Source organism: Cynara cardunculus (assembly GCF_001531365.2).
Source record: "Cynara cardunculus var. scolymus isolate 2C chromosome LG 1, CcrdV1, whole genome shotgun sequence".
NCBI classification, from domain to species: Eukaryota; Viridiplantae; Streptophyta; class Magnoliopsida; order Asterales; family Asteraceae; genus Cynara; species Cynara cardunculus.
In genome coordinates this window covers 3,774,798-3,786,357 of record NC_037528.1, presented here as the reverse complement: position 1 = coordinate 3,786,357, position 11,560 = coordinate 3,774,798, and the positions used below count along the sequence as shown (strand labels likewise).

The window sequence follows — 11,560 nt, the reverse complement described above, 5'->3', positions numbered from 1 at the left end:
ATATATTGAATAATAATAATAATAAATAATATTAAAATAATTGATGGGATTAATAATTATTTTCATTTATTTTATTTTATTGAAATGCGTGTTGATGTTTGTATTTTTCATTTATTTTGTTTTATTAGGTGGTAGGCACTGGTAGCTACCAATGTTATTTAAGTCGTACCCATGTCGTTTAAAAAACTGCAAATAAAAATATGTAAGGCACTTTAATGTCAATATGATGTCGTTGCCTTATTTTGGGTTATTGAAATGGTCTTTTAGAGATGGAGGTGGTTTCAGAAACATTTAATTGATTTTTAAACATTTATCTAAGTTAACATCCTCCATTGTCTTATCATGTAAAACTCTAATCCATTAAATAGGACATTGTATGCAACAATTTACCAGGTAAGCACTAACCGGGTAAAACTCTCGGTCTTTATCATAGCGCTTATCAGGTAAGATCATTGGAAATTCCATGTTCATGTGTAAGGTAAGTGGTGCGGTAAGCCCTTATCGGATAAACATTTAGGGGCCCTTTAAAAAACACTTATCTTAGTAAACGCGTTCCAGTTCAATTACCTTACCAGATGAATATAACAAGAACCGAGAAATCGAGAATCTTACCCGATAAGAGAGAAGACAGGGATCAAGAGTTTTATTGTTAAATGAGGGTGATGACTCCTACTCCGTAAGTGCTTATCGGGTTTAAGAAGCTTATCAACAATCAATTTTGATGGCCAATAATTAGATTCCTAAAGTACATGCTTATTTCAGAATAAATCTTTGTAGCATTACTTGTTTCAACTTTCAAGTTCAGTTACAGAACTAGAACAAAGATTGCACACTTATGTCACTGATAAGCTTCAACACAAGGGTAAACTGTGTACCTGGCTTTGATGTCGTGGATATAGGGTTTACATAGATTTGATGTCCTTAATCAGCCGCTCGAAATTTGAATAAGATGATCCGCCTTCCATCAAGCATTGTTTTGCAAAGTTCGCCATCTGATCCGCTGACCTCCTAAACTCATCTCTCCTTTCCTCCATCAAATCTCTCACCATCTTCCCTACAATCACTCTGTCGCAACTATCCTTCATGTCCAGACCCAACTTCCACACTTCCCCCACAAATCTACTGTTCACTTGTTGGTCCAAGAAATAAGGCCAACAAATCATTGGCACGCCTTCAATCAAACTTTCCAGCGTCGAATTCCACCCACTGTGTGTTAAAAACCCCCCCACGGCACTGTGGGCCAAGACCTCCTCTTGTGGTGCCCAACCGATGATGTAGCCTCTCTCTTTTGTGCCTTGAGCCAGTTCCGGTGGGATTGCAGTCGAGTCACTGGTGACCGAATCTGGCCGAACGACCCACAAGAAACGGGACCCACTGTTCACCAGCCCATGCCAGAACTCCATGTACTGCTCCTTTGTCATTACAACAAGACTTCCGAAGCTAACATAAATCACGGATTTTGGTGGTTGTGAGTCCAGCCATGTAAGGCAACTCATGTCTTCTTTCCACAGGCTATTTGTAGAAGGCAGTGATGAGGATGATTCTCCTGCTAGTTTATACTTCAGATGGGAATGCAGTGGGCCAATGGTGTATAGATTCGGACAAGAAGTTTGTATTTGGGAAAGTATTGGACACTCTAGATCATCAAAGGTGTTGAGTATAAGCCCATGAGCTCTTGGGTTTTCTGTAACTTCGGGGAGATAGAGCTTTAAGTTCGGGTCCGATAAGTTGCCAGAACGACAGAACAATGGAAGATCACGGCGCCTTAAGAATCCTTCCATGCCTGGAATGCTCTTTATTGGTGTGTCCAAGTCATTTCCTATTAGAAATGGATTAATCAAATAAATCAAATACCAAGCCTTGTACTATGACTGAAATAAGTCAATTCTTTCACGAAAAGAACTAATTATCTTCTTAAATCAAAACTTATGGCGGCTGCAAACCAGAAATGGTAAAGATAGAAGAAGATAGCGCACCTGCAAATGGGAGTTCGCCAGATCCAATGAGCTTAGGAAGACAAAAGAAAACCCACAGACAACAAGCACTGATTGTACGAACAAATATAATGGGTATTCCTACATCATTAGCTACATCACAAGTATACCCCATAATTCCATCTGCAATTATACAAGTGACCGGTCTGCGTAAATCTGAATTTAGTTTGCCAGAAGTCAAGAGATCATTGAAGAGGATTTTGTTTTTGGTTTTTAAAGAGTCAAACATTTCCATAAGTACATCTCCAGAGCGCGGATGATCATCTGGAAGGCCATCGGATATGGTTTCTAAGCGGAAACCTGGATAACCATCAAAGCGGGACTGTATATTGGAGTATTTGAGGAGTCGGGCATGGATATGATCAGTGACAAGGAAGGTGACATGGAGACCCGAGAGGCATAGAAGCTCGGCTAGCTTGAACATGGAGTTCACAGGGCCTTGCAATGGCAAGGGGAATATCAGCACATGAGGTGGGAGTGTGTCTTGATCCATTCTGTTGTTTATGACTCTACACAAGGAACATTAAAATCTTATTTCATGTCATAAATCATACATTCCTATCTAAAACACTAAATCACATATATTCCACTTTTAGATCATATTTCAGATTAACATTTTTAGATCACAATTTTGTCCCATAGAGAAATTTCTTTTACAAATAATGTAGTTACCAATTGATTTCTATAACTAACACCATGTATATTGAAGTTGCAGTTAAAGACTAATTTATTTGATACAAGATAATGTATATTAATGAACTATATAAACCATATAAATTTTGTGAATATAAACCTTCTGAGCGTTGTAAATGGTCATGCTGAAGCCAAATTGTAACCAGGTATGAAGTACATTAAGTCAAAGCACAATTAAGGTGCGACCAACAGCAACTCATCAGCTAATCATCTATTCACAGTAAAGGCGTCCCATAAACCTTGTTGAAGAATCACGCATGACGTATAACTTATGATATTGAATGGCAAGGGGTGACAAAGACAATCAGATAAATCACACAAGCACAATATATCGACAGATACAGTTAGGGATGGCAACGGGGCCGGGGGCATCGGGGATTGCACTTCCCATCCCCGTCCCCGATCCCCACTCCCCACTCCCCATCCCCATCCCCATCCCCATCCCCATCCCCGCTGGGTTATGTGATTACATCCCCATCCCCATCCCCACGGGGAATCGGGGATTTTTCCCCGGATGTGAAATTGCATTTTTTGCTTGAATAAAGGGCATTATATTTATTGATTTGTAAATGTTTAAAGCTAGAAATTTCAGTAAAACCAAGTTGAATTATCACGACAAGTTATCAACCATAAAGTTTAGCCCACTAATAAAAACCAACTTACTATATATATTTTAAATTAGGGAATATGGGAAAATAAACTGAAAAGATCTTGTATATCGAAATTGGGAATCGGGGTAACATTTAATATTATATATATATATATTTCGGGGCCGGGGCCGGAGACCCGAAGGGTATTCCCATCCCCGCCCCCATCCCCGTTTTTAAATTTGGGGATTCCCCATCCCCGTCCCCGGTCAACTCGGGGATTCCCCGGTCAAATCGGGTACGGGTATCGGATTCCCCATCGGGTGCGGGTTTTTTTGCCATCCCTAGATACAGTCATACAGATCCGATCATAATCCGCGGAGTAGGATTTTTCAGGGTCATTTTGATTTTAGATCTGATCATAATCTTGATTTTAAAAAAAGGATAATTAAAAGTTAAGTTTCTCGCTCATAAGTATTAAAGTGCATGTACATTCACCCAACAGTAAGGAAGAACTTGATTAAATTCAAACCTAGAAAGGTAGAAATAAAAACTCCAATAATCATCATCTTAACCAGAAACCAGAAACCTTACATCAAATACAAAATATACACGCAGAAGCAGTCGTAATCACAATAAGTACCTTTGGGATTTAACACAGCTGATTGATGTACTCGAGGAGTGAAGAGACGACGACGAAGACCCTAACGGTTTGTTATTAGTTTGGGAGAGAAGAAGAAGAAATGGAAAGAAGGCCTCATCTGAGTATTTTTATTTTATGAATTGACTTGTAAACGAAAGAAATTGACGAAACCAAAGAAAACAAGTTTTTTATTTTTTATTTAAGGGCATATAATATAAATGAAATGAAATGAAATATAATATATGGTTTTTACAAATATATTTTCCAAAGTTCATTTTGTAAAACAAATATATGGTTTTCTTCGGGCTTCTTGTCTGGCCCATAGGTGGTTTGGATTGGGCCAATAGCGTATAGGTTCGGCAAATGGATTGAATTCGAGAGAGTATGGGTCCATCCCATGGGCTCGAGGAAGCTCTTGGATTTGTTTCATTAGGATTAGATGCTTCCAGAAAGGATTAGCAAAGTCATCATGCTTGCGAGATCTCCGCCGGTGAGAATACCTTCCAAGCCGGGAACACCTTTTATGAAAAAATGCTCATCGTTTCCTGAATTAAGAGTAAGATTCACGATAGAAATGTGAACGAGCAACTAATTTCAAACAACAGATTTCTGTAATTCACAGTAAGTACCTCCGATTAGATTAGAAGCTTCACCGGCTCCGATGTGGCTAGGAGGATTCGAAAGAACCCAAAGACAGCTAGGGCTTAATGTGAAAGCAGGAACCACAGGAAAGTGAATCTCATTAGCAACGTCCCATACACGAAACTCATGATTCCATCGGAAATAATACAGCTCGATGGTCGACGCTAATCAGAAATCAACCTTCCCGAAGCCAGAAAGTCTCTGGAAAACGGCTTCGCCAGGGTCTCAAAAGATTCTAACAACTCCATGGTATCAGAATATCAGATCGTGAATGCTCTGGTGGCAGTCCATCGGAGATGATCTGGAGACGGAAGTTTGGATATGGATTTAAGAAATATGACGTCTAGACCGGAGATGCAGAGGACCTCTGCAGCTCTGCTAGATCAAACATGGGGTTTAGGTGGCCATTCAACAGGCGAACGGAAGACGAGGATGTGAGGCGGGAGGGAGATGATCCCATCATCCATTTAACCTTTCTTTCCTCTGTGCAAAATAAATGTGTCTTATTGATATACTACGAACATAATAATCTTCTCCAAATCTATAAATAGTAATTCCCACCAGACCCCAAATTTTATAATTTAATTAATTAGATTTAAAACAATAGAAAATTATTATAGATCAATAATTGTAGTGATTAAGTGATTAAAAAAAATTAGATTTAGTCGAATATTTATGCCAAAAAATTAGATGCAGCCCATGAAACAAAGAAAATATTTTTTTTTCTCTCAGTAAGCGTGAATCCAATTATTTGGTCCCTTTTCAAAAGTCATTAATCATTTTTTATGGCAACATTATTTGTACGAGTTCGAGTTTATCGTCACAAAATTTTGAATCGGACAAAATTATTCCTTTGAAGTAATTCATGATTTGATTCACACGAGTGAGTGATAAGGATGGAGTCTTAAAACTCAGTGCAACCTCTATAAGATGGACTACGTCGCCTTTTGCATATTACAAGTTCATTGATTTAACGTCTTCAACAAGCCGATTCAAATCCATATACGAAGATCCATCTTGTGCAACACTTTGAGCACCTGACTCCGCCAATGGTTTTACCGACCGAATAAACTCATCTCTTTTCACATGAATAAGATCATTCACCGCCTTCTCGATTATAACTCTATCACATGTATCTTTTATGTCTATTCCAACCTTCCACACCTCGCTCACAAACCGGCTATTAACTTGTTGATCCACATAAAATGGCCAACAAATCATTGGTACTCCTTCCATTATACTCTCCATGGTCGAGTTCCATCCACCGTGTGTCAAAAACCCTCCGATGGCTGGATGGGCTAGGACCTCCTCTTGTGGAACCCAAGTCGCTATAAATCCCCTTTGTTTTGTTTCATCCACAAGATTTTGCGGGACTTGACTATCATCATACTCTCCAAGAACCGAACCCGGCCGTTGAACCCACAAGAAAGGTTTTCCACTGTTCACTAATCCTTGCCATATTTCGAAGAATTGATCCACCGTCATCCGTGCCATGCTTCCAATACTAACATAAACGACTGATTTTGCTGGTTGCATATCGAGCCACGAGAGGCAAGTTCGGTTTTCTTCCCATAGACTGTTTGAAACATCGGATTGCTGCTTAAGAGTCGTTGTTTTGGATGCAACAGCGAGGCGGTTCTTGTGTAAAGTGTGCAGTGGACCTATGCAGTAAATGTTTGGGCAGAGATTGCGCATGTGAACGAGTATGGATGCATCCAGTTCATCGAATGTATTGATAATGACACCATAAGCACGAGGAACATGTTGAGCTTCATTCATTATGATTTGCATAACATGATTAGCTAGGTTATCAATGCGATAAAAGCCTGGAAGATCCCGGCGACGTAGAAAAGTTTCCGTGCCTGGAACGCTTCTTATTAGCACATCCAGATCGTTACCTGAATCAAATCAACGGAAGAGATCACAAACAGAAACAGAACGAGTTTCATTGCTAATTTGATAACATGACTATAGTGTATCATATATGACAATTACATCAAATTGATTAAGATTCTTTTGATCAATGCTTCAAATTAATTGAATCGTTAATAAGTTGATAACAGTTTAAGCAATTAGATAGATATATAATTAGTTGTATTGGAGTTCACCGGCGGTAAAAGAAAAAAAAGGTAGCTCACCGTTGAACGGAACCTCGCCGGCTTCGATGAGCTTAGGGAGGCACAAATAAGTCCAAAGGGCGCAAGGACTCACAGTTTCAAAATAAATCAAAGGAATCTGAATCTCTTCAGCCACATCAAGTGCAAACGAAAAGGATCCGTCCGGTATGATAACCGTCACAGGACTAGCAGATTTGGAACTGAAGCATCCAGAAACCATCATCTCTCTGAAAGCCGGCTCGGTCACGGTTCTCATTCCTTCACACACTTCCAGAAAGCGTTCGCTGGAACGAGGATGATCGTGAGGGAGTCCGTCGGAGATAGTCTGGAAATGGAAATTAGGATAGCGGCTGAATCGTGACAAGACATTGGTGTGACGGAGGAGAGTACGTTGGATGTGATCGGTATTGAGAACGGTGACGGAGATGCCGGAGAGACAGAGTAGCTCTGCTAATTTGAGCATACAATTGACAGGGCCTTGCATTGGCAAAGGAAAAATCAGTACATGAGGAGCCATTGAAATTGAGAGTGTTTGACAATGGAGGAGGGTGTATGATTTATTTGAACAAGATAATGTTATATTTTGAAATCGGAGAAAAGATACACCAGATTTCAACATGAATGCTTTAATTTCGAGTCTCTTTCAACCGTGTTTGTTTTTATTAAAAACTCAATTTAATTTATTTTATTTTATTTTATTTTATTCAACGAAATATTTTCTGATCCGTAAATCGTACCGTTCTAAAAAATTAATTATATGTATGATAGGTACATGGTCATTTTCAAAGAATGCAGCCCATCCCTTCACTCCTTTGTTCCCTCGGGTTATAAATATGTTGTTTAATTACAAGAGGTGTTTCTGATAGCTTATAAAAATAATCTATTGATTTATTTTGGTGTGACACCGGTAATAAGCACTTTTAAGTGTTTGGATAAACAACTTATACTGGTGTCAAACCGGTAACAAAAAGTTTTTGAAGAAAAGTTAAACCATTCTAACTTATAATAAGTTAATAAAGACTTATTATAAAAAAAATATAATTTTATTTCAAATAAGTAAATCCCAAACACCACCATAGTTTCCTTGTTATTTTATTAAAATGTAGTTTTTTAGAGTGAATTACAGATTTAGTCTCTATGGTATCTAAAATATTATGATTAACATCCCTAAACTCGGTTTATTATGGATTTGGTTCTTGTGCTTGTCATTTTTTCATGCCTATGGTCCCTATCACTAACAGAATTCGTTAGTCCGTTAACTCAAGAATAAAAAGACCAAAATATCTTCTATACTTTTTAAAAATGACAAAAAGAATGGTATTTTGGTCTTTTATTATTGAGTTAATGGACTAACGAACTTTGTTAGTGACAGGGACCATAGGCATAAAAAAACGACAACCACATGGACCAAATCCATAATAAAACGAATTTAAAAACATTAGTCATAATATTTTACATACTAAAGAGACCAAATCTATAATTCACTCGGTTTACATGATAGATGTGTTACTTAAAAAAATTGGTTAATTTGTGTAGAAAGGGTAATTTCTAAAGCTAACACCATGCATTAGATATTATATTACAAATTGTATTATAGTGGACGCTTACGATATTTTCATTTTAAAGATTCAAATATTATATATTTTAATCATTTCAAGAGGTTTTAAAAAGAATTAATATAAAATAATAATAACTCGATTTTATTGGCCGAAAAAAAATAATTTATTTCTTTTTAGATTTGGTTTTAAAAAAAACGTAAGAGTTCAGAATTATTCAATTTTAAATGATTAAGTCCTTGAATTATTATTTTTATTGAATAAAAAAAATAAAATTTCTTATCTTAATGATTAAGTCTTCAAACTATTTTTTTAATAAAAAAACCATTAAACTTTTTCATTTTGAATGATTAGGTTTCTATGCAATTTTTTTCAATAAAATTAATGATCAACTTTTAAAAATTGCTTATTTACATCATTTTAACTCAAAAACAATATTTGTAACCAACTAAAAATGTCTAAAAGCAAAATTACTAGTAAGCCCTAAAAATAGATCAAAAATAGGGAGATCGATGACAAATGTCAATAGTGTGATAAGTGATATGAAGAACGAACAATGATGGGGCGATAGCGAGTGGTGACAATAAGTGATACCGTTGTTTGTGAGGGATTTGAAGGGTGTAAGATTTGGAAACGATAAAACTGATTCAGGTTTCTTTCTTTCTTTAACGCTTTTCTAGTCGATAACAGGTAGCTTTTTTGTTAAATAATATAGGTAACCAATTTTTAAAAGTTCGATAGGTTATTTATCACAAAAAAAAAACATTCAATGACTTGAATCATTCAAAATAGAAAGTTTAATGGTTTTTTTGATTCAAAACAATAGTTTAAAGATTAATCATTCAAAATGAAAAAATTTAATGATTTTTTTATTTAAAAATATAGTTCAGGAACTTAATCAATCAAAATAGAATAGTTCATTTGGTTTTTATGAATTTTTCCCTTTATAAAATTCTTTAAATTTAGAGGTTTTTTTTCTAATTTTCTCTATTTTAAAGATTAACATAAAGAATTTTTTGAATAAAACAAACAAAATCTCTGTTTTCTCGATTCTAAAGTAATCTATGGGAGATGAATTTACTGAGTTAGGCTTTTAACCAATATTCCAAGCTCTAATTTGATTTGACCTTGGTTGAGTTAAATTTTATGGAATTCAAATGTTATGTGATTATACATCGAATGTGTATTCATGAAAACATGAACGTTCAACCGTGATTCATACTTTTTTTATTCTTTTTCTCTTTTAGCTTTATTTTACTGTATTGTATAGTTCTCGTAAAGGGAGAGTTTTCGATTGATTATCTGTTTTATGGGATTCACATGTGAATCTTCAAAGAAGTATACATATGATTTTAAACTATACACTTAAATTTAAAGGATTTTAAAAACATAAGTAATTGTTTTGTGATATAATAAAATTATTAGTATTGCCAAATATACATATATGAATATATTTGTTATCGAATTTTTGAAAATTATATCACAAAAATTGGAAAAGAAATATATGAACTCCTATAATTCATAACATGTTATCAAGCTTCTATACATTGTTATATTGAGTTCTACTGTTTTGTATCTTTTTATTGTCATATTATTATCACCTCAATAAACTATGATGAGATGGAATGAGATACACCAGATCAATTTCTGTATCAATCACGCTTCATTAGTCAGTTTGAGATTAAAGGTAATCAAGGGTCTAGATTCATTTTTACACTTTTTACCTTAACTCTCCTTCTGACACAATCATTCGTCTTGATTGATAAGATTAATAAGAAAATGGTTTCTTACTTATAACTATTTTTGTTTTTAGTCTTGAAAAACTTATTTTACTGTGGTTTTCATTTTGTTTTGTTTTTTGTCACGGGACCTAACTCTATTAAATCAACTAGTCTAAGGACATTTAATACATATGTATATTCTTGTACTAAAAAGTAAAATACACTCCCTAAAATATATTTATTTATAGTAATAAAATATAATATATCGTTTGATTGAGGTTGACATTCGATGGTTTTTTATAAGATTTCAATTTTCAGTGCATTAAACATCTGTATCAAGGGTGCAAACAGCAACGCCCTTCCAATTTGATCAGCTTTTTTTATAGACTTTTATTTCGACCCTTTTCTCTATCCCACCTTCCCTTCTTTTTCTAGCACACCATTACACAATTATGTATAAGTGTTAGCATTTTTATTGCCGAATTGACATCATTTTTAATTAATTATTAAGAAAAAAAATTACATTTACAAAAGTTGTATGTTTAATAATAAATGTTTGAAATGGAAGAAAGTGTCAGAAAGAGAAACGATATAGATGGAGTTAAAAAATAATAAATAAATAATAACTATAAAAAATGCGGCTTAATAGTAGGGAATTTTTTTTTAAAATTCCAATTAATTAGGATAGTTATATTACTATCTTATAAACTAAATTTATCAAAAGTTTTAAAAACTATTTTTCATGCACAAAGTCTTAAAAGTATTAAAAATAACTCATAATACATTAAGTACTACTATTTTATGCATTCAGTCTTAAAATCTCTTAATCTACAATTAAAATAGCATATAGTACAAGTTAACAATGCACATTATTATCTTTTCTTTTCAATTCCGAAGATACTTTCGACACATTTCACCAATGTCTTCACCCTCTCATACCTCTATGTCTTCTTTCCCATTTCCCAATGTGAGATTCAAACTGATATTCACCATAAGTTATTAAAAGTTCTCTCATTCAATTGCTCTAGAACTCTCGTTTTCGCTCTATTGATTCTATGCTCTCGTTTTCGCTCTGATATTCACCATATGTTGGATTTTCAATATATTGGATTTCAAACTGTCATACAATTTTTTTCATCGATAGACTGTAATTTGAACCATAACTCTTATTTATTCAAATTGTATTAATATGTAAAGACCAAGTGTAACTTATATCATCGTTAAATCTTCTATAATAAAACCAATAAAACTTCAAAATCGTTAAAATTCACGACTCTCATCATATTGCACGAATACACAACTAGTTTAGAAAATGGATAGTGTAAATAGCCTAACCCAAATTAAATACAATAGCTTTAGGAATAGAAAAAACCCATGAATAACTTTTCACAACAGTGTTCCTGTTAAGAATCTCATAAAGAATTATTTTAAAAACAATTATTAATGTGTTTGGTACTTAAATAATATAATATAAGGATAATTGTTCAGCATCCGATAAGATTTGATACGATTGGTAAAATGATTAATTTACTGTAATAAATTGTTTATAATTTTTATATGTATTTTGATTAATTCATATAATTTAAATAAATTATATGTAATAAAAT

At 34.4% G+C, this 11,560-nt stretch overlaps 2 protein-coding genes across 2 annotated transcripts; both read right to left on the bottom strand.

Moving 5' to 3' along the window:
• Positions 1 to 732: 732 nt before the first annotated feature.
• LOC112515561 (7-deoxyloganetic acid glucosyltransferase-like) lies at positions 733 to 4,089 on the bottom strand. The gene is made up of 3 exons (XM_025122453.1): positions 3,918 to 4,089; positions 1,977 to 2,503; positions 733 to 1,819 (listed from the first exon to the last, which is right to left on the bottom strand). The coding sequence occupies exons 2-3, from the start codon at positions 2,485 to 2,487 to the stop codon at positions 903 to 905; spliced, it is 1,428 nt and encodes a 475-aa protein (XP_024978221.1). The 5' UTR covers positions 2,488 to 2,503; positions 3,918 to 4,089; the 3' UTR covers positions 733 to 902.
• A 1,354-nt stretch (positions 4,090 to 5,443) lies between these two features.
• LOC112522142 (7-deoxyloganetic acid glucosyltransferase-like) lies at positions 5,444 to 7,295 on the bottom strand. Its single transcript, XM_025131222.1, has 2 exons — positions 6,698 to 7,295; positions 5,444 to 6,457 (listed from the first exon to the last, which is right to left on the bottom strand). Exons 1-2 carry the CDS (start codon positions 7,293 to 7,295, stop codon positions 5,514 to 5,516), a joined length of 1,542 nt encoding a protein of 513 aa, XP_024986990.1. The 3' UTR covers positions 5,444 to 5,513.
• Between the last annotated feature and the right edge of the window lie 4,265 nt (positions 7,296 to 11,560).

What these genes read in the sequence shown, in the direction of transcription:
- LOC112515561 (XM_025122453.1), bottom strand. Translation starts at nt 2,487, where the DNA reads ATGGATCAAGACACACTCCCACCTCATGTGCTGATATTCCCCTTGCCA. An exon ending in TGGCGAACTCCCATTTGCAG is followed by an intron (nt 1,820 to 1,976) that starts GTGCGCTATCTT and finishes CATTTCTAATAG; the next exon opens with GAAATGACTTGGACACACCA.
- LOC112522142 (XM_025131222.1), bottom strand. Translation starts at nt 7,295, where the DNA reads ATGTTGAAATCTGGTGTATCTTTTCTCCGATTTCAAAATATAACATTA. An exon ending in CGGCGAGGTTCCGTTCAACG is followed by an intron (nt 6,458 to 6,697) that starts GTGAGCTACCTT and finishes GATTTGATTCAG; the next exon opens with GTAACGATCTGGATGTGCTA.